This window comes from Choristoneura fumiferana, chromosome Z (genome assembly GCF_025370935.1).
Source record: "Choristoneura fumiferana chromosome Z, NRCan_CFum_1, whole genome shotgun sequence".
In the NCBI taxonomy this organism is placed as follows: domain Eukaryota; kingdom Metazoa; phylum Arthropoda; class Insecta; order Lepidoptera; family Tortricidae; genus Choristoneura; species Choristoneura fumiferana.
Window position 1 is genome coordinate 20,637,453 of NC_133472.1, and position 24,210 is coordinate 20,661,662.

At 36.5% G+C, this 24,210-nt stretch overlaps 2 protein-coding genes across 5 annotated transcripts in view; both read left to right on the forward strand.

The window, feature by feature from the left end:
- Positions 1-24,210, forward strand: part of LOC141431208 (FERM, ARHGEF and pleckstrin domain-containing protein 1-like) — a 78,268-nt gene that overhangs the window by 18,696 nt on the left and 35,362 nt on the right. For 3 of the 4 annotated variants that reach the window (XM_074092305.1, XM_074092279.1, XM_074092288.1), the window contains exons 10-12: positions 806-832; positions 2,322-2,408; positions 4,501-4,600. In XM_074092305.1, the coding sequence (XP_073948406.1) occupies positions 806-832; positions 2,322-2,408; positions 4,501-4,600 (214 nt within the window). The remainder of the gene's footprint in view (positions 1-805; positions 833-2,321; positions 2,409-4,500; positions 4,601-24,210) is intronic. The other variant, XM_074092297.1, reaches the window with a different exon arrangement.
- On the forward strand, positions 4,609-23,599 carry LOC141431187 (uncharacterized). Its single transcript, XM_074092246.1, has one exon. The coding sequence runs from the start codon at positions 4,975-4,977 to the stop codon at positions 15,862-15,864; it is 10,890 nt and encodes a 3,629-aa protein (XP_073948347.1). The 5' UTR covers positions 4,609-4,974; the 3' UTR covers positions 15,865-23,599.

Consider the following 24,210-nt stretch of genomic DNA (forward strand, 5'->3'; position numbering starts at 1 on the left):
TAACATTTGTGTGAATATTTACGATTTTATAACAGCGCCCTCCAGTGGCGAGTAGCATAAGTAAATGCAGCTGTCATTAGACTGTCAAAAAAATGTTAGGGCTACCGCGTGACAATTGGTAGCAACAATCAGCCTTACAATAATGTTCTTGGTACAAAACGTAGAGATATTGTTTACTTACATACTCGTAGTACGAGTATACTACCAATAAATGAAAATGAAACTTAGATCTTATAAAAGGAAAAATTCTTATGTTAAGTATTTTTACTTAAACTATTGGTACTTAGAAATGAACGTTTAACATTGAGATATTTCTATCAATTTAAGATCAGTCTGTCATGTCTGAAGCAAGTGTTTAATTATTAGTAAGTCATAAAAACTGATTATAGTTTTAGTATTCATAATATTTGATCATAGTACTCTTAGTAAATGTGAAATTAAAAAATGTCAATTGCTAACTCCGTGGGCAAAATATCCATTAAGGGCAGAAATGGGCGGTTTCATGGTATTAACTAGAAATTTTTCATTATGTATAGCCGGGCTAAACGGCCGCGACACACTTCTCCCGTCCTATATTGTTGAGCGTATTTCCTCACAAGCAAAATTCGCTTTTCGAATTTTGGTCTAGCATAACTATCACAAATTCTTGACTTTTTATTTTTTTGGAGGACAGTATATACTTTTCCTCGAGGAAAATATACCTATAGTTGGCTATAATATTGTATTACCTAAAGATATATGTCGATCTTTTAGGCAAGAAAATTTAACAATTTTATTTTGAATATTTTTATGTTATCTTTTTCAGCTGTCAAAACTGTACTGCAATCAAATCGTAAGAGCCCTACTAAAATTGGCCTGTTGTGTCTTCAAAATTCCTAATGTAATATGTTCCGTTCAGTGCTCATTTGTTTGTAACCAGTCATTTTTTCACCTTGCATTCAGTTATTGACAGTTTACAGAAAGCATGATTCATATTTAGGTCTAATTCCGTCTATATACAGAATGAGCGTCCCAAATTCTAAATTGGTCAATGTGGTTAAATATGTAATTGTAAAGCCTGTGCCTACTTCACTTGGCGGTGTGCGTTTGAGTTTCGCTATTGACATCTGCATTGCACATGTTAGAAACTATTTCTAGTGCAGCCCATTCTCCAAAAGAAGTCCTAGCCTAAGAAAAAAAAATTGTGGTTGGGCACAATGTGTCATATACAAGCAATATTTGTATAAATATTTTTAGATCTCTAAAATGGCTGTACCGATTTCGATAAAACTTGATATAAATAAAGGAGCTTTAGGAGTTTTTGGCGCGGAATGACGATCTGGCTGGGTCTTGGAAAACGCAATTTCTGAGTTTAAAAAATCCAGTCAAAGCTTGATCGCTCAGGTAATTTTATAAATAATCACAATACAAGAGTCGTCAACTTTAACAGCGAATAACCGAGTTAGACTCGGTAGTTTGTTAATTAAATCTAATCGAGAGTTTCCCATAATGACCTAATTTAGATTACTCATGGCATTGCTGATTTAAATTAGTAGTTGTAATTTTAGATCAAAAATATTAGAACATCTGTTTTGGGTAGAATTCAAATAATGATTGTTGAAAATATAAGATTATCTTGAAAACAACAAGTATGTATGTAATGACATTATTATGTAGACAATGACAAAGAAGTTCCATAACCGGGGCAGACCTGCGGGCGCGAACTAACTAATGAATAATAAATATAAATAATCAGAAACTGTAATGAGAAATAAAATTGAAAACATATGTATTTACAGCATAGTACAACAATTTAAAAGTATATAAATTTGTTTAAAGATTCGCTTCGTTTGTTTGTTTGTTTATACTCTTTATTGTACAAAAAGGAAAAACAAAAAGGTTACATAAATAAAAACATAAATAAAAGTTGTGTTAAGTACAAAGGCGGACTTATCCCTGCAGGGATCTCTGCCAGTCAACCTTTGAGTGGTAGAGGAGCAATCCAAAAAACAAGGATCGACAAATAGAGCAGAAAGATTCGCTTCGTAATAGGAAACCCTATGATAGACAATTCCTTATTTATGATATTTAAATTCATCATTTTAGGTAACTTATAAGCACTTTCTCCTTACTGGTCAGGGTTACCCGGGTTCATCATCTGCATTTATTGTGCTTTTACGTATTTCCTAATTTTATTCAACCAGCCCATTTTCACCATAGCACAGTCACATATCACGTTGCACATCTTAAGGCACCCAAGGCACCTAACTAAATAATCTTATCTGTTTTTTTTTCCTAATTATAAGTAATGGGCTTTGATATTCAGCACTCCATTTCCTCAGGTGGCTCCAGAACTAGTGACCCGTGCAGAGGTCAATCATCATCCTACGGAGGATTCGCCTCTGCCTCATCGGACGACGACACCGTTGGTGAGTTTAAGTTAATAGTAGTTTAAGCAACTGTTACGTAATACTAATAAATTAGGGTCCTTAAAACGTGAGTCGGGTTTTATGAGCCGCAGAGTTTCATAAAAGGATCACACGAGTGTTTTAATATAATAACAATGATAATAATCAATTGATTTCAAAACTCAAGGCTTCTAGATTTATGGTCTAATTATGTAAAGTTGCATAGATTACTTTACCTACACACATAGGTATTATAAGTACTCTAAAATGGGTTCACAAACCGATGAAGGTGAGCGGATAGTTCCGATGGGGTGCTGAAAGTTTCACTAAGTGACTAAATAAGAAACAAACAAGCTGAGATATGTGGTTCATAGGAGAAATTTGTGTCTGTCCAGTGGAGGTGTAGCGGTATAGCCCGCAGCACGGAATGCTGAGGACCTGGGTTCGATACCCAGCGCTGGTCTCTTTTTCTGATTTTTAAGTGCGTCCAAGTTTCAGTTTCTATTTTCGAAATCAAAGTTTGTCAATTGTATTTTCTTTCTTTTCTTTTGTACAATTAAGAGTTAACGTACATACATAAATGACCTGCATTGCATTACTGACTAATTGTACCAGTAGGTAACATATCCTCAGGTATTAAACTAATGCAATAAATAAATTGAAACTGATAAAGCCAGCGGAAGGAAGTTAGCAAAGAAACTTTCAATCCGGAAATAATGGCAACACTCGATCAGTTTAACCATTTTCGAAACAGTTAAACCTCAACAAGTCAGACCAGGATTTTAGTGTAATATTTATATTAATTTCAATAATAATGATATTGTGATGCATTACTAAGTGACATTTTGTATCGAAACATTGTTAATTTCTATGCATACTAACTAGAATGGAGTCCTACTTTAAATAGAGAATATTACTGAAATTTTCTGCCGTCAGAGTGCAGCACTAGCACAAACTGTAAACAGTTTTTTATGTATCTGAAATGGATGTAGGATGCCATAATATCATATTATTTCAATAAAAATTTTGGGATATAATTTAAATTTTTAGTTCTATCGTTATTATCGATGTAAATAATCATGTTATTTTGTTACTAATTAATATGTCATAATCATTAAGGCGACAAAATATAAAGAGAACTGACGTTGTCATGGCGGTTTGCGCTAGTGTCGCCCCCTGCGCAGAGCGTTGCATAATATTAATATTCCCTATTGTACTAATTTTGACAGCTGATCCAAATTTGAGTCATTACATTGCTATATGTTATAATGATCATCATCATCATCATCATACCAGCCTATATACGTCCCACTGCTGGGCACAGGCTTCCTCTCAGAACAAGAGGGTTTGGGCCATAGTTCCCACGCGGGCCCAGTGCTGATTGGGAACTTCACACGCACCATTGAATTGCTTCGCAGGTTTGTGCCGGTTTCCTCACGATGTTTTCCTTCAGCGCAAAGCTCGTGGTAAATTTCAAATGTAATTCCGCACATGAATTTCGAAAAACTCAGAGGTGCGAGGTGTGTTATAATGATACTGTTATAAAATTAAACATTTTACGTTACTGTTGTTACCAATTACCACAGGCATGAAAGTTGTCATAGTAAAATCGGTTGTTGCTGTGCTGTTTAGTACTGGTCATTGACAACGGTTTCTGAACTCATTTTAGAGGATTTATGATATGAAACTACCGTGAGACTTGCTCATATTAAATGATATTGTAACGGATAACTCACGTCTTAAATCGAGTCGAGCAGGGCGGTGGCGCATAGTGCGCACGTTGCTGCAGCCGCCGAGCCGCGTTGCTCCTATGAAGAAGGGCTAAGAATTAGCCCGAAACATGTCGAGCTAAACCCGAGTTATCCGTCCGTGTCCGTTACAATATGATTTAATATGGTTTATGATGTGTGTTTTAGATAAACAATTTTAGCTCATACTCCTTCTATAATTGTCTTGTTATACTCAGCCTTAACCAAAATGTACTATTTTTCTCGGAAATATTCTTATTATTATTTACAAGCTTTTATATTCCGTCACTTTGTTGTTTGTAGGTATTATTTGAATGATGGGTTACTTATTATAGTCATTTAACTAAATGTATTTTATTATTTAGGTTTCTCCGGAGAGTATATGGAGCCAAGTGAGTTCGTGTCGCGCGAATGGACGCGCGCGCGCACCCACTCCGCCGCCTCGTGCCCCGCGTCCTGTTCCAGGTCAGAGCCTCCCGCCGGCTACGGCCACGGTCACTCCCACTGTCACCCTCCCTGCCACCGCTTGCCCCGCCTCCCCCTCCCCGGACCCTAGCCCCTACCCAGAATTCCTTCTTGCTAAACAGTCTTCCAGCTTTAAGAAGTCCTCTGAACGGCTCGAGTATGAGCTCTCGCAGTCCAATATATATTCGACCTGTCCCTCCACTCGGTCCAGCCGATCAGGCGGGTCGCTACTCATTGAAGAAGAGGATGATGGACTACGAGCCCGGTTAGTTTGGCGCCGCAGTGCTAGCTGTCGTAACCTACGTGACTTTAGCTTTGATGATGCTGGCCGTTCGAAACGCAGAGCTAACAAGCAGGCGCGTGACACTCGAAGTATGTTTGCTGATTTAGACTCATACTACCCAGTAGGTGACCGTTGCGTCGATTCGCCTGTCACGCGATACGATGACGCGCGTACTTTAGCATTTGTTCTCGGAAATCAAAGTTCTATAGAGTTGCAGAGGGAGATGATAGGTCGTGCTTACTCTTCCAGTTTTCCGGGAGCAACTAGTGAGCCTAGACTAGATTTGCCGACGTTTGTGCGAAGCGGGTCTCAGGATGATATATCTCACGATAGTTACGAATTAATTGAAAGGTCAGATGATGAATGTTCAGAAAACCGTCGTTACGCAAGAGTATTGCAACGTTCGTCTCTAGTGCATACTCGTTCTTGCTCTTTGGACTCTGGCAACGACCTTCCGTCGGATGATGAGTCGCTGTCACATCTGTCGGAAGTTGACGACCAAGAGATTGATATTAATTTAGGCAGTGTGAAATACAAAAGCCACAATGACCTACCTCTTGATCCATTCCTTATAGATGACCCAAGGGTTTTACCGAGGGAAAAACTGTCTGTAAGATCAGATGGCAGTTTTTATAAGGAAATAAAAAGAGCCCTCGGTTCGAGAGCTTCGAGTCAGGAGTCAAAAAGCGATTTTGGCGAAAAGATATCTAAAAGTAGCGCAGAGTCAAGTAAAAAATCGCGTGATAGTGTATATCATACTGACAGTAAAAAATCACGCGAAACTCTTAAGAGTAAAAGTTCTGATAGATCAGGCTCAAGAACCTCCAGTCAGGATTCAAAATCTGATTATTATGACTGTAAAAAGAACTTGTACGAAAGTGAGGGTGCCAACATGAGGCGACGAAGTGTAAGTAACGTACCAAATGCTTATATTGATCCATTTGAGCCAATATCGCCGTCATCTAGCCCAGACTCAAATAAAGATTTTTATGACACTCAATCAACATTCGTTGGAATGGAAAAACTGGAGTATAGAGATAAAATGATTTTCGACAAATCTCATGAAGATTTGATTGCCAATTTAGCTGACGCCCCTAATTTTTATCACATTCCGACTCCATACTCCACATTTCCAAGTAATAACAAACATAGAGATCATAGTCCAATGCATTCTGCGAGTCTTCAGAATGTTGAATTGGATCAATATGCGCACTATTCTGATAATGTGCTCCCTAAAAAATTCGATGATTATTCAATTGAAGAGGAAGATGCTAATCCACAAACAACTCATATCTGGCCCGAAAATATAGTGGGCTTGAATACAGAGGTTGATACTAATCGAGCCTCAAAAATACAAAATTATCAGCGTCGACGATCTTCAGAAACGGTTTTCAGTTTTGATAAAGAAAAGATTGAATCTTTGACTAGTTCCCTTAGCAGGGAATCAACTAATTCGCATCTTGTAAAAGAGTCTTCTAATGAATCTGAAGTTAATGTACGTATTCTACCAGCTATGGATAGCATCGAGTATGCGAAGAATAAGGCTAAAACGGCTTCGATTCAACATGGGACGTCGTCTATTCTACAATCTGAGTTTGACAAATCCATGCGTGGTAGGGTTTACACTCATATGGTAAGAAAAGAAAATTTAAAAGAAGAATTAATGGCTAAAACCCATTTTGATGAGTATGACCCTAAGTTGATTCTCGAAACTAGCTCTAGCAGTCGTCTTGCAGATACATCTGTACCATATATTCATCCTACAGTAGAGAGAACTAAGAGTGATCCAAATAGTCTGGCAAATAGACCACGATTCAGTAGTGTTAACTCTCGTAGACACGTTTTAATGCACCAGAAGTCCATAGATTTAACACCTGCCGAATCTAGTGATGAAGATTACATATTTCGACAAATACCGAGCGCTCCGCCAATTGCAACAAAGCGCTCGCATTTTGAACTGCCTTCTAGACTACCAGATCATGGACGTCCCCCATTTGATTTGCCTAAAAACTATTTTAAAGAGTTCGATGCTTTTAAAGCCGGTTTTAAGGACACTAAGAAAAACGCTGATGAAGGTTATGACATTCCATACGTACTACACAAAAGGCATGTCATGAATGGGACAGCGCCGTCTCCTTTAGAAGACAAAAGACAACCACCCGATATTATTATGCTTCCACCTCAAAATGGCCGGCACATTTTAAATGCTCATTCTAGATGCAAGTATCACGATCACCCTAAGTCTCCACGTTCGCCTAAGTCACCTAAATCACCCAAGTCTCCGAAGTCACCAAAATCACCCAAATCACCGAAATCTCCTAAGTCTCCTAAGTCGCCCAAATCTCCCAGAAATAGCATTCAAGTTGAACATGGTTCTAAATTTTTAGAAGTAGAAAACAGAGACTTTTTATTTACGCAAAATATTGACTTATCTAAAGTAGATCCAGTAACATTGGAGGTTGACAAGAGTGGACAACTGCAGCATTTGCCAAGCCCAAAACGGGATATTACTAAACATTTGGACCCAGCATTGCTAGAAACTCTGAATTCTAAACTGAGCCAAATTGAAAGTGATTCTGCAACGAGCTCTAAAACTGATAGCATACGGCAGGAACCGCAGTATTGTCATGATATTAAGTTTGTCATAAATGGACGTAACATACAGCAACCTCTAATTTGCAAGGATCCAAAACCAATGTCGGCTGCTGAGAAACTGCGCGCAGACATTAAATCGAAATCGGATAAACTACCATCAAAAAGAGGACAAAAAGGTCGCGGTACTGGAAAAAAAAGCAGTTGTGGCAAAATCAAGGGCAAAAGTAATAACAAAATAAGAATTACTTCTTTCTCTTCAGATGACGAAAGTGTCGATTCTGATGACGTTTTCGGTACTACTGAAGCGGCTCCAAAACTCGAATTTTCTCCACCACAATCGCGAAAAGATCTAGAGCCTATCTTACAACTTGAATATGACAAAATTACGTCTGGAGCTTGGCATAGAGGACAAACTATGAGTTCGACCGAAATTGAAGGTTCTCCACCTCAATGTCGAAGGTTAGTTGAACTAGAGGCTAAATATAATCCTCAAATATTGGAAAGTATTTCAGGAAATGCGACAGAATTACGCAGAATTTCTGAACGTTCAATCTCTATTCCTAGTTCTGAAGATGATATCGCTGTTAAAGTGCCAGAAACAAAAGATAACCCTACTTGGGAATATAATGAAAATATTCCCTCGCCAATTTTAGAAAGTATCGAATTTTTAAAAAGTGATGATGAACATTTGGCGGATATGGAAATCCAAAAAGTGACAGGTATTACACAACAAGAAGAAAAAAGTGATGTTTTGAAAGAATGTAAGAAAGATTTCATTAAGCTTGATATCAAGAAAAACTTACGCGATGAATTGATTTCACCTATGCTTCGTAAATCTGGTGGTACCCCTATTTTATTTGCTCATGCTAGATTAAATTTATCTGAGGGATCAGTGTTTACGCTACAACGCCAAAAAGCCACACAGGATTCTCCAACAGTTAGCCGGAGAGCTAAAAGCTTAGATACGCCTGTGATTCAACTTCACAGATTGCCACCTATGAACGCTTTCTCCTCTAAGGATGACACGGTTGAAGACTTTAACGAAGAAGGTGAAATATTGGAGGAAAAACCCCTGATTGATAATAAAGTGACAAAAATGTATGCAAATGTAAAAGATAACATTAGTAAAATTGAAGAGGTGGAAGAAGATCAGCCATCTGAAGCATCAAAAGATTCAAAATCTGTGCTCATTGATACTGAGGAGCTACGGCTGTTGGAGGATTTAGTCGAACAACGTCGTCCACGATCGTTTAAGCGAAGGTATGATATGACTAAATTTAAATCGCAAATTAAATCTCCTTCGCGTTCACCTTTAAGCAAGTCACCTCTATCCCGTTCACCGATTTCAAAATCTCCTTCTAGATCTCCAACATCTTCTTTGAATTCACCAAGAGGAAGCATTAGAAAGTTATCAGATTTAAGCGAAGACCAAATTGTCCCGGATATAGAGAGAATCAAGAGAAAAGAAAAAAAGAAATTAACTCTAAAAACAAGATCAGATGAAAAGCAGAAAAATATCAATAAATTAAATAAAGGTGGATCTCTTGATACAAATGCAACAAAAGTTAAAGCATTACAAACCCAAAAGTCTTTGCCATCCTCTCTTAAGGAACGCCCTGACTTTTTGACAGTTCCTCCTCTAGATATAGCACGTGCTAAAAGCCAAGAATTGGAACAAACAGCGAAAAAGGCAGTTAAAGAAAAATCAAAATCTTTGGAGAAAATGGAAGTGAGACGAGGAAGTAGTAAAGAAAGAACTAAGTCACAAGAAGAAAGTGATACTGAAATTGCTAAACGGAAAGAAAAACAGCAAATGCTCTTTGAAGCAGCGCTCAAGCAAACAAAAACACTGATCAGTCCTGTGAAGGATACAATGCCACCATTTCCTCCTCCCGAAGATAAAATTTTAGTTAAAACCGAGGGCGATAAAATAATAATTGAAACAAAAATAAGTAGCAAAGTAGAAGATCATGTTTTTATTGCTAAATCACCAAAAAAATTGGATAATAATATAGCTGGAAAGATTAGTCGAAGTTTCGAGGATCCAAGGACCTGCAGGACAAGTAATAAACTGAACAAAAGTTTAGACGACAAATCAAGCCAATCACTGGAAGATAAATTCGATGATCTGGAGGCACTTCAAAAGTCGCCTAAAACACTATCCAAAAAACAGGAAATTAAACAGCAAATTGAAGGTAAAGTGGTTTATCAAAAAATACAATCCAGTGTTAAGTCAAAGAGCTTGGAACGTAAAACTGATATTCACATTGAGTCCAAAATTAAATCGAAAAGTCTCGACAGAAATTATGTAACACCTCCACTTCAGCCGGAAGATATACCTGCTACTTTGGACAGATATTATAAACAGGAGATAGTTAAAGTCGATGTCCATCCAACCTTAAAAGAAGAAGAACCAGAGATCTTAAAAGAACTGGAGGTGAAGGATGTTTCTCCGTCACATAGTTACATAGAAAAAACTGAAGACGATTCGTCTATTGAATGGATGACTAACTCTCAGCATACGGTAATAGAAAATGATACACAAACTGTAATAATGGAACGTCGAAAAATTGATATTTACAATAAACAAAGACAGACAGAATTACAGGAGAGTAAAAGCAACCAAGATATCCGTAGTTTACTATCAGCAGAAAAGAAGCCCGAAGTAGCACGGTTAACTAGCGAAGAAGAATCTCTTACCGAAGTCAGCGAGTTAAAAGTATCAGACGAGAATAACATGTTGGGTATTTCTTTGCCTTATATAGATGCTGACAGTTCTTCTGATCAAGATCAGACTTCGAGAAAAGACACAAAATCAAGACTTTCTCGTGGCAGGAGTGATGATACTGGATCTTGGGTGACAGTGGATTACGATGAATACACTGAAAATTCTGAGCTTCCGCTTTCTGACACAAGTGTAATAAAAATCAGAAAAAAGAAAGGTGTAAATCTGCAAAATACATTTGACGAGTCTTCAGCCAGTTTAGTGGAATTTTTGCGTCACGAGTCCCAAATTTTGTCGGAAGCCGACAGAAAGCGTAATGCAAAAATGCTTAAAGATAAACCAAAGTCAATCGAACTACCACTAAAATGGAAAAATAAAAACAAAATAATTGTAACTCCACCTCAAGAAAATAGTCCTACTTTGGAAAGTATACCGTTTATTGACTCGAGCACATCAAAATCTACAAATAAGTCTGAATCGGGGGAGCAAACTTGTAGTTCGGGAAGTGCAAACGATGTATCACCAACTGATCAAATGGTTTTACTATCAGCAAAATCCAGACGTAGTGAACTGTTAAAATTAAGTGCCGAGCGCTCTCGCAGTTCAGAGTCTACTAGTTGGACAAGCATAGAAAAAGATGTTAGCCCATCTAGCGCTAATATCAAAGGCAGCTCTATAGATGACGAATCTAGTGTTAGTTGTTCTATTGCCAGACCATTAGGAATATCACAAGACATTGAGAAATTGAACAAAAAGGACAGAGAGTGTCTCGAAGAACTTAAACAGTCAATGGAGTATGGAGAAGAGCATTTAGTGTTTCAACAAATTTTATCAAGTGATCATTCGAAGTCAAACTCTAAGTCACCATCTCCGATTCCGGAAATGGGGCGTATAGAAAGCCCTCGTAGTCCATCAAAATATAGCACTAGAAAATCACCTACGCCTACTTTAGAAAAGCAGGGGCCAGTGGATTCGCAGAAAGCTCCAACTGATTCGGATTCGAGTTCTGAAAGTATTGATAAAACTGTCGAGCAGCTTTCGAAACATAATACAAGAAAGACTGGTTTAGATAAAATAGGAAAATGTGTTGTTGAAGAATCAGAGTCGAGTCAATCTGGAGCATCAAAAGACCTGAAAAAGGATCTACAAAGAACAGTGAAAAAAACCAAAATTGCTATTACCATATCACAGGAGGATCAAAATACTACCATTGATTTTGACGACGATGGAAATGTTATTACTTCTTCGTTTGAAAAAGAACTTATGAAGAAAAGATCTCTTAAAGATACAGACCAAAAAAGTTCTTCTAAATCGAGCATGGACACCACTACTACGACTACTCCATCTAAGGGATCTCTTAGCGTAGATGATTCTTCTTCGAGAAGAAGGTGTCGCCTTGATGAACAAAAAAGTTCATCGAAATCTAGCATGGATTCGAGGGGATCTCTAAGTGTGGAATCAAGAGGATCTTTTGAGACTACTGAATCTACGTCTGGGTCTCTAGGTGAAGCTTATCGCCGCGGCGAAGAGCTTAAACCAACATGGAGACCCTTTTTCGGAGCCTCAGGCAGCGAAAATAGTACGAGTATTGAAGAAGCGTGGATACCGCAAGATCATGAAGGTTATGAAAGTTTGACATTAAATAAAGAAGTCTTTGAATTTAACAATCAACGATCGGTCGATGATTTTCAAACATTTTCTAAAAACGTACCAACTATAAATTCATCAGAGTCTTTGGAAGCAGCCGGCGAAAAGAGTGGATTTTTCGAAGGCGACTTTACAGACGATCTCAATGATTTTCCGGTGAATTTCTTATATCCAGCCACATCGTCCACGGCAACTGACGTTGTTATTGGTTACGGTCAAAACTTTGGACGCACACTGTCTAGAATATCAGAGCGTAGTACAGCATCAGAAAAAACAAGTGCAGATGAAGATTCTACTAAAGCTTGTTCTAGATCTGAAAGCATTAATGAAGAATCGTTAAATTCCAGTGATCATCAAGCGAGTCTCAGCTCTGACCCACCTAGCAACGCAAACGTTGCCTACATATCTGACACTGATAGAAGAACATCAGCAGAAATGCCGGATATACCAATAGATCAAACTAAAATTAGTGAAATGTATTCAGAAGCTAAAAAAGACACAGATAAGAAAAACAAGTTTTTCGAAGAACGTGATGCCAAAGTCAGTTTTGAAGATAAAAAAGTTAGTAAAACCACGCCTAAAGTTTCGGCGAAACATTTTTCAGCTAGTGAAAGTCAGGAATCTGATGATTGGCCATTACCAGACCTTCCACCACAAGCTACTAAAATACCTGATTCTTCCAGTAATAGAAGATCTAGTGATTATGACCAATGGCCTTCTCCTCCTTCAAGTTTATTAGAGACTCCAATTGTAGAAAAAGTACACATTTACTATATGAGCAACGAACCAGAGCAAGCCATGAAGGTCACTATTCAATCCGAAAGTTCCAAAGACAATGTACACGGGTCCGACGATGATAGTGATACATTAAATAATGACGATGATCTAGAAAAGGATGTCCAAGAAATTAGACCCGTGAAATTACTAGAGAAAGTAGGAAGTTCTGACCAGAAAAATGTTAAAGTTATACCCTATGATCAGTCTGGATACATGGTTGAACCTTTAGAAAAACAAGACGAATTAACATGCCTCAATAAAGTTGTAGCACCAAATTATGATAAATCGTGCCTCAGTGGAACTATTAGTAAAGCTACTTGCCTTATGGGTGATATGGGTTCGTGTTGTTCACGTACCGAACATAGATCATTTACAATTAAAAGCGGATTGGAAGACAAAGTTATTATTAACCAACCACAAAAATCACCTCCTAATCATAGTCCGATATTTGAGGACGATCCTTTGTTTGCTGACGATGTTTTTGCAGGTGACAGTAAGTCGTTGTCACCCGACTTCGAAAAAGGGTTTTCTCAAACACCAAAAAATTCATGCGGTTCAAACAATTCCGATACATCAATCGACGACCATCTATCACAAATGAATACTGACGATACGGTTCGTGCATTAACAAAACTTAGTACCGGCAGTTCAGGGACATGCAAACGCTGCAGTCATAGTAGTCATTCAGAAGAAGAAACTAGTTCTTTTGGCACCGATTTAGACGGTACAGTCAAAATTGGTCTACCGCAGAAAAAATGCACGCATAGTTCGCATTCGGAAGATACCTCTATTTGTTTAAGCATTTCAGAGTGGTCAACTGGAACAAATACAGTTCGACAGTATGCAAACCTTTCTGCATCGGAAAGCATTTCAGCTATATCAGTTCCAAAAAGTGATAAATCTGATAACGCAGTTGCAAAAGTGCATTCTACTTCCCTTACGGGCAAAATGTCTGATCAAAAATCAAAAATAGGTTTTCAAGCTGAACAAAGTTCTAAAAGCAGTAGCTTAGATAAAAGCACTGAAAATATAAAATATGATAAGCTATGCAGTTCAGAAACAACTATATCTCGAAAAGGTGTAGACAGTAGTTCGGGCACCAAAAGTGATAGTACTTTGACTTTAGCTCAGTCTATTTCTGATTGGTCGGCGAGCACAAGTCACACTTTGATAGCTACTGCACGAGAAGATCAACATGAAGCCGAGGATACCAAATCTGATGACAAAATCTTAAAAGAAATTCCACCTGAAATAGACGAAAAACCATTTGAAGAAATGGTTTCTAGAAAAATGTTGCACGGAAATGCATCAACACAAAGTAAAATGCCTGTACTTCGATTAACCGCATCTTATACTAGCAAAACAGATAAGTCTTCGTCTATAAGCTACAGCGATAAATCGGATAAATCTAGTTCTAGTTCATTAAGTAGCCTACAAAAACATGCTGATGAAGTGCTAAGTTTTGATCAGAGACTTAAAGGTATTCAACATGTTAAAGACGACAATCTTGAAAAATATCAAAAACCACCTTCTAAAAGTTTAAGCTACGAAGAACAAACTTGTCGCTATGCTAAACCCACTTTGCGTTGTCAAAGCGAAGACAGCGGGTTTAAAAGTTTTTTTGTTGGTCCACAACCGGAATTAGATATTGATATTCCATCTCAATTGTACAGTCAAGAAGAGAAACATAGTGAACGTTATCAAAGTCAAGAGTTTTCGAGCATTATTCGTGAAGATGTCGGCAATCAATTTATGCGCTCTGATTATAAACCCCTAGCAAAACACGCGAGCTATGATGATAAGACTCTATCGAAGAATCAAATTAAAGAATATAAAATATCTCAGCAGTATCGCACTAAACCGAAGAGCTGGTCATTTCATGAGCATTACCTGTCTTCTTCCGATTTACCTATCATAGCGGTTCCAGAAATACCGTCTGTGCATCGAGATTTGTATGATAAAAAATCTGCTGAACGGTCAGGTAAAACTCCTTTATCAAGGTGCTCACCGTATTATTCTAGCAGTCTAAGTTCTGAATCACCGCCAATACAGCCAATCAAGGCACCAGTAAAAAAATCACTATTAGTACGAAACGTATCTCTCAAAAGTCCCCCTAGTGGAAATGACACTGATAGTTCTTTAGATGTTATAAGAGATCCAAGAGAGAGAATGAAAACTTTTAGGCGTAAAAAACAAGTTACAGGTACACGTAAAAGGCAAGAAAAAATACAAGATGTATTGGAAGAAGATTCTACTAAAAGTCAGTGCTCTTCTGAAAGTGATAAGCCACAATGCACGAAATATTTAGCCGTGGAAGACACGCTCCGTCGTATGGAAAGTTCGGAGTGCTCTGATAGTTATATTCCAGATGTGGGGTCGGGATCTTCGGAGATGTCAAAGGCTGATTCTAAAAACTATGACATTGCTGAAATTGTAAGCTATTCGGAAGACGATGAACAAGGAGACTATGCTCAATATAAAAATTCTAACTATGAGAGACAACTATTTCCCATTAACATTACTCCAGTACAATTTCAAGGGTTCGGGTCTTCCGCGGATGAGGATGAGATGGGTTTTCCACGATTCGATAGACTAGGTCGATTACGCCATCCATATTTAGATTCTCAGGAACCTGCGTATGTACCCGATGATAGCCCTCCTCGTTTATCTTTTTCGAATAAAAGCAGCCGCCAATCATCTCTCAAAAAATCCAAATCCTCCTCTACTTTTCGCCAAACTGATGATAAATCTTTCGGCGAACCATCTGGACAAGTTCAATCGCGAACTGCTTTCTTTACTGACCAAAGTGACAGAGACGACTCGGATGACTATGCTTATCCGGTGGATACTATTAAAAGAGCCCCAAAAATGTCGAAATCAAACAGCTATCTATTTGCGCGTGGGGATTCGATGGCATATTCAGACTCCGAATTGCCACAAGATAAAGACGAATATGAACAGTATCGAGGTAGTCCTTATCCTGAGCACTATGATGATATTGGCATGTTTCAAACTCAGGAATGTTATCCACAATATGAACGTGATTTACGCGATGTAGCAGATTCCAGTCATGAACATTATACTAGAGATCTTGATCAGCGCTTCAGTCTCAATAATGTCGAAAGATTTTATTCAAGTCATTATGTGGATTCTCAAGCTTCCAGTGACAGCCCAGAACAGAAATTTGATGTTTCTACTCTCCCTCCGCCTTTGTGTTCCGATGACGAAAACGATTAGGTTAACTAAAACCAATTTAGTTAACAGTTATAGCATAGCATACGTATGGTAGTTTTTTTTTCTTTATATTATTCGTAAAACCATTCCTAGAGATACGATACGTCATTGCTGTTTACTCTGCGTTTTTTATTTCGTCAAATTATTGCTGTTGTAGTATTTTATATACTTAGTAGTCGGACCTTGAACTTGATGTCGTTAGGTTGTGTTATATTAATTGATTTCTCATATTTAGTTAAGAATTCACTTGCAAAAAAATATTTGTCAATGATATTGATAAAGAAGTTAACGCGTTTATCACAGTCCGCTGGCAATGAGGTTTAGATACTTGCAAAAAGGCTAAAGGGCATTTATAAAGCAAATATGATTCATCGGATTGTTACCGTGTCAAATTTTATTTAATCATGTTAATAATGTGTTATGTATTATTTACCTAACAATCAATAGTTCTAGCTCTGGTCATATTACGAAAATATCGATATAATTGTAGGGATAGAATAATAAAATATATTCAATTACATGAAAACAAAGTTAATTAAAACCTTAAGTAGCCTCAACTAACATAACAAACTTTGTCTTATTGAAATACCAAGAATGATGATTTGTGCAAGTACAGTCACTGGCAAAATAATTATAACTGTACTGGCAATCTATATGTAACTGGGCCTGGTAGACTGCAGGTCCTACATATTTTTATATTTTTGAGACTTCATTTAAACGTGGAACCGATGTTTATCATTTGCTATTGACTGTACTCATTAAAGGAAAAAAACGAATATCGCTATAGAACTTCCAACCCCGTAGGCTGCCGATACACACTTGTAGAGAATTAAATTTAACTTAAGTACCTAAATTTACGACTAACCTAGACTCTAAAGTTTCTGGAGCTAAAGCTTTATTATACAGGACTTTAACAAATTTACTAGTGCCAAATTTTATCTTGATGTATTAGGATTAATTATTATTAATAATAATTACAACGTTTCATGAAATATATTACTGACAATGATCATTAATGGCCGTTTTCTTAAAATTGGTTGATACCAATGAATGGTATAAAGGTAAAAAAAATAAAATATTCAATTTTAATCAAATGGTCTTATTTCATGTCCGTTATAAATAATCGTGCAGTGAATATTTAATGTAATGGCTGTGATTTACTTTACGTGAAACATGTTTTTGAGTTGTAAAATTGCATTTTCACTGCTCAAAAAACATCAAGTCACACCAATAAGCAAAATATTTAAAAAGAAAACCAGTAATTTGACTGCTTTTTCAAACATAGGTTAGTGCAGAAACTCTTAAAAAATAGAATATGCAATACTAGTGCCAAAGCTGCTCAATTTTATTGTCATTAAAATATTATGGATCTATTGTTTTTCCTGTCGGATTTTTTATTTTTTGACTGTAAAGTTTACGGGTTATTGTGTTTAGCCAAGCCCTCTCATTCTGGAAGGAGGCCTCTTCCCAGCCGTGGGACGTATATAGGCTGGGATGATGATGTGTTTAGCCAAATATTATAAAAAATAGAATAATGTGTGTGTGTACCATGTTCACTAGAAACACTACCATCGAAAATTACATACGTAGATACCATGGTTATAATGTAAAATGTTCATACTTTGTAATTAAGAATTTAATTATCTGTTTCATAATGTGCTCGGTGGCAATCGTATTAGCGAAGTGATTTTTAATATTATTGTTATGCTACGAGCCACAAAAAGGGATGAAGCTCATTTTGTTTTATTTCAAGTGGTCATGTATATCATTATAATTTGAACTGATGGTTCTTATTAACAAGGTGATCATCGGGCACTTAGTAAGAATGTTAACTAAATTTTATTATCGCACAACTTATTGAATTTGAAACTAGTCATACAATTAATTTAGGACAAGCATGAAAAAAAAAGTTTAGATCACTGTTAAGACAATGGTGATTTAAGGTATGATATTCTTTTCAGATTTCCATTAATTTATATGTAGTTGACTTACCTTTAGCGCCTTGTAATCCTTACTAATATTATATAATTATAAATGCAAAAGTAACTCTTGTTTGCCTGTCACCTCTTCACGCTTAAGTCGCGGAACCAAATTAGATGAAATTTGGCGTGAAGATTTTTTTAGCCCCTGGGAAGGACATAAGATAGTCTTTATCCTGGAAAATTGTATAGTTCCCGTACGATAGCGATAAATGATTTATTCGCAGATGGAGTCGCGGGCAAAAGCCGACGCCGTACGATTATATATATCTGCAATGCTGTGCCATTTTCTTGCCATAAAATCGTAATAATTTTCACTTCTAGTTTTACGAGTAATGTAACCAGATGTCTCTCGAGAAACGATCAATTTAAGTAAATCATTACTCATGATCACAAAGTACCTACTTTATTAAAAAATATTGCTTTGTACAGAAATTTAAAGAGCTGTATGATGAAGAAGTCCCTCAGTAAGTACTTTGGGTGAACTACATATTTCATAGGGGCTTTGGCTGAAGTAGCAAATTAGTAAAAAAACGAGATTTTAAACAGCCTTGATCACACATTGCATATAATATAAGATCTGTTATTACCGCCGACAGACGGACACAATGAAACTACAGGGGTTCGGTAAATAGTGGATATCCTGTTACGGCTAGAAATATCATCTTAGGTGAGCACCTTGCCTAAAAATGAAGTTCAGAAAAAGTCTCCTGTATTTCGAGATATTTAATTTTTTTACTTTGGTATTTGTAGGCTAGTCTTAAGTCGGGTTTTTTTGGGCCACGGTCACAATTTAAAGAGCTTAGAGTTTCTATACCAGAAAACGAAACCTAGTGAAATACACTTACAATCGTAGTTAAACGTATTTTAAGAAAGTTGATGGTTTCCTTTACCTATCTATTTAAACTTAATAATCTAATTAAGAACATCTTTTATCACACTTGCTTGTAAGCAGGTTCGTAACATACAGGCTACCTTGATTGTAACCCCGTAAATAAAACCCAAGGAAAAGTTTCTCGATGAGGGCTACGGTATAGATGTCGCTAGCGTCACTGCTTAAGTGGCTAAATAAGAAACAAACAAGCTGAGATATGTGGTGCATAGGGGAAATTCGTGTCTGTACCGTTGTTTAGCAGTGGTGTAGCAGTATAGCACGTAGCACGGTATGCCGAGGACCTGGGTTCGATTCCCAGTGCTGGTCTTATTTTTCTGGGTTTTCTGTGCATCTCTATTTCAGTTTGTATTTTCAATTTAGGTTTTACGGGATGACCGTAAAAGTAAAAAAAATTGGAATTTTAATAAAAAATACAAAAAGATTCCAAAAAACCAATCTTAAAACCCAAGGACCTTTTTTGCGTATTAAACCTATGGGCGTTATGTTTTTTAAACATTTATAGTACGTACCTATCAATTAGTTTATTTCAAGTATCCCATGATTTAGTATTTCATCACAAGAATAAAAAGTGTCCTCGCAGTTGCAGTCGACTACTTACAATGCCTGCTCTAATAACAATGTTTCGCACTCGACTAGGACAATTTGGATAGATAATTGAAATAATACTTTTATTAATGTATGGCATGTAAGTAAATTGCCACGTTGAATTGTTATGATGAGTCGAAGAAATGATAAAATATTTTTTACCCTGCGCACCACATTAAATTTAATAAATGATCGCAGTTGGCCACTGCCAAAGACAAAATATATTTATGGGTAAATCGCTTTTTAACACCTTCAATTATAGCAACAGGGAATATTACTGCAATGTTCTGCCGTCAGAATGCAGCACTAGCACATACCGTACACAGTTTTCGAATGTCTTGAATCTCCTTTAAATGTCCGTAGCATGCCATAAAATATCATTTTAATATATTTTTTTAAAATAATAATATAGCTCTATAGTTACTATCGATGTTAATATCGATTAGATTAGATTTTTTAGAAAGATATGACTCTGTCCATTGGAGCACAACTTTGCCAGTGTAGTAGGTTTTGCCGTTGTGCGGTTAAAAAAAATCTAGAAAACGAAATATGAGAGGTAATGGTGGATGAACGATGATGTAAATATCATTGAAATATCATGTCGTTATTTTGTTAATAATGAATATGTCATGATCCGTCATGGCGACAAACTATAAAGAGAACTGACGTTATCATGGCGGTTTGTTTACGATAATTTATTGAATCAGGCGTCACTTTGCGGAGGTCCATATCAATCAACTAAAATAATTTCTTTGCTCGCCCCTATTGCGGCAAAGGGTTTCGTCTCGATGTTATGGAATGCATGGAAATAATTAGGTACAACAGTATGGGGTCCATTATTAATGAACAGGTTAATTTAGTATCATCTCCCTTGCTACGGCTTGGGTCTAATTTCAGCAATAACAGTTAATAAAACACGCCTTAACAGTAAATAAATAAAAATTCAAGGTACTTTTATATGACTATTAAAATTTATTAATATTTTGTGTGTGGTTTTGTTTTGTTTGATAAAAAAAATAAAAGTGGGTAGGTACTTAGGGAGTTAGTGATATATTAAAACGTTTGTTGTGGTTTGTTAGTCTAACATCTGGTAGCATGGTGTACGGTTGTGTTGCTCTGAAGATGAGCTCTGGTTGAGTTCGAAACGCGTCAGTGTAGTGCGGTGGTGGTGATAAATGGGTTTGTGTGATTTGTGTGTGTCTTACAGTGTGGAGGTGGAGGAACTGCGTGAACACGCATATCTTGCATACACCCATTTGCTAGTATTTAGTACTATATGATGCCAAGATCTGTATCGTTTCACCTAATGATTGTGCCCTAATATAATCTTCGTTCTATTGGCGAAAGTCCTACTTGTTAATTATACTAAAACCATACAATTTTCAGGAAGTTTATAAAACAAACCTAACCTGACCAATTATCTAACGCATGGTGATCTGAAATATTTTCAGTTCCAAAACACCATGCATGCATGATGTTGCTATCATATGGTCGCAGGTGAGCATAGAAAATATTTTAGTTCATTGGTTTTTTAAGGTTTGTGCTAGTGGCGCCCGATGCGCAGAGCTTTGCCTAATATTTCCTATTAATACAATCCAAATGTATTATTTAGAAGACCGCAAATAAAGTAACATTGTTGGGTTTCGGTATCTCAAAAGAAAGAAAACGGAACCCTTCTAGGATCACTTTGCTGGCCAGCTGTACGTGCGTCCGCCTGTGCAAGCTATTTCCTCAAAGTAGATGTCACGCCAATTTTCAGTAGTGTACCGGCAAGAACGACACTATCATTTAATATTCTTTTGTTACTTTGCTGTATTTAAATGCGTAAAGCATTTGAATCAATTTTTATTGTAGACGGTTAATTCGGGACCCATTACCAGCTCAAAAGTTCTTGGTTAGGGGTCCCGACTGTTGAACTTTAAATAAGCTACTTGACAGAGTTCTAGACCACTAGACTTATTTTCTTCCTTTTAGTTGTTAAGGCAGCCGGGTTTTTTTTTTTTAATTTTAAAGATTAGCTTAAAATCACTATGTGGCGCAGGCTGCTTTTTTATGACATAAAATTCGTATCTTCTAAAAATAGTTCGAACGTAAAATAGGAAAAACTCTGTCTGCGCTACTGGAAGAGTCAGGCCTTGACAGCCATGCTATAAGTACATATCATTCTACATTTAGAGGATGACCGGAATAACGATGTAGGAAAACACCATTAGGTGATACTCTGCAGTATTAGGAAGAGTTTGAACACTAAATGTCTTAGTCAAGTGTATGATATTTTTTTGGAAATATACTGAAAACGGAAAGGTTGTTGGTAGTAAATATTATATAGAGAATATTTACTACCAACAAAAAAGCACACATTTGATTCCGACATTTAGGGTTCATACTTCCTTATACCCAGTGTATCACCTCCTGAAGTACAGTCGAGTTCATAAACTTGTGAGCAAAATTTTTATCAAAAATATCTGAACACGAGTCTATTGTTAACGGCGTAGAAGCGAGTTCAGATATTTTTGATCAAATTTTTCCTCACATGTTTATGAATTCGACTGTACCTACATCATTAATTATTCCAGACAACAATTCTTTTAAACTAATTTTTTTTTCATTTTATTTATTAAAATTATATTTCAATATACTACTTTAACTGATATAAATGAATTTATATAATCTACGTACATCCTCACAGTACAGTCACCAGCACCATTATCAGACACAACAAGCGTGCATAAATATCTGATACGACTCTATTTCTAGGGCCGGAAGGACGTGTCAGATATTTTAGCACGCTCCGCTTTGGCAGATATTAATGCTGGTGACTGTACCTAGGTATGTAGGTAGGTATTTTAAAATGGACCTTATTTCCATTCGCAGGTTTTCCCAAATTAAACTGAATGTGTGTGCGGTTATTTTCGTTCTGGATGTGATAGGTATTTATAAACAATGGATTATGAAATGTTTAGAAATTGTATTTCAAAAAAGGTGTGAAGCATTACTTAGCATTAAATCTAGAGCGTAAATTAGGAATCCGCGTATAGTTTTGTCGGTCGAGAGTAAAATGAACTTGCTAACAAGTAAGTAAACTTTGCTTATACAGATTTCCATAAGAAGTAATATTTAGGAAAAAAATCTTTCAATTTTGTATAGTACGTAATTCTACAATTGCTGGCATTAAAAATCTTTTTCCTATACTTAAACACTGCCGTAAATCGTAATTTGTTTTTTGAAAGATTGATGTTTTTCATTTAACTTCATATCGTTATTTGATTCCAATCGCTCAAGTAAATTTTGACAATTCTACTAGTTGTATTGAAAATGAAATTTTTAATGATTAATTATTTCTCGAACTGCTTAAATGATTTTACTCCATGCAGACGCAAATTTTTAAAACTTGGTTATATCATATCTTATGTACTGGGTTTTATTTTCAAGATCTTGTTTTCATCTTTGTCTTCTAAGCGTCACTGGCTGCTAGAATAACATACATAATAAGGGCTAAATGTTAATAATTAACTAAGATAATTTTTCAGAAAATCGGCACTTCGCAATTATTTCGAAATTGTGTGTAAGTAAAGTAAAAAGGTAAAGATATGTCTTAAAATATCTTAATGCACGATCTCCCTGACCACCTTTTGAAATACGTACCTTGACTTTCGACTATCAGACACCTCGCAAAAAAGTTAGAATATTTCTGACTAAATTCTCATGTCATGACTGTTTGTTATGATAGTGTTGTCTGTGAGCAGTAAAATTCCTTATTCCTTTCCTGCTAACTCGAACAAGCTATAAGTTAAGTATATCTAAAGGCAATAAATTATTTTATTCGGGCATGAACTTTACACCTTTTAAATATTGACGTGATCCTTTGTTTTCGACTTTTTTGATCCAACGAAGTCGCAATTGCGTGAGCAAGGTTATTTGTTGTTGTTGTGGTCGAAAATATAGATAAAGTAGGCTGTTTTGGGCGTGCTGCACGTAATGATTTTTCGACTGGTTCAGGAGTATGAAAATCGAAACTATAAGCTGTTCTAATAAAAGGTCTTAGCTATAATTAGGACATACAGTTTGCGCAGGAGTCGTTGGCTGCTTCCTAGGTAACTTATATAAGCACGGGACGTTAAGATGGAAGCGCACAATTAGTGTGTCGTCAACCCCCACGGCAGTAAAACTTCTTAAATAAGTGTAATTTTCTCTTGATACTTATTAACAACTACATTTGAAGATAATGTTTACTTGACACTCTCACCGCCTCATCGCTGTTGTTGCTTAGAACGCGGCCCATTAACCTTATTGCTGCCCATTGTAACTTTTGGTTTGGTTTTTCATAACAATGAACAATATTGTCCATTTTCAAAGTTTATGTAAGGATCATTCTGTTGTATCGGTGTATCGGAAGAAAATGATTAGAGACCTTATTGTCTAACAAACTTGGAACTACAACAGTTTCCACCGCTTCCTTCTGTCACATCACAAGGTAAAAGAGAATGAGTTCGATCGCGAACGTCAGCGCGTAAGACAATACAGTCTCAGTACAAGTGTAGTGAATAATGTTTTGCCATCGTATTTTGTGGGATAAGTTCGTACTTCACTTGCTTTCTCAACAGCGTACTGAGGTTTACTGAAGTTCATTGACAACGCAAGATAAATACGAACTTATCCCAAACATGGAATTACAATGGAAAAACATTACTTATTCAATAGATCTGTACCTATGTACTCAAAAAACGATTATTTTTGCCTTTGTAAATTCTTTTTCTAATCTATCGCAGTAAACAATATTGCATTTAAAACCTTTAACGCTACTGCTTTATTGCCCTTTGTCAGACAACTAAATATCACATAAGGTGTGAATCGCTTTAACTATCGCTTAATGTATTTACACAGCGAAAA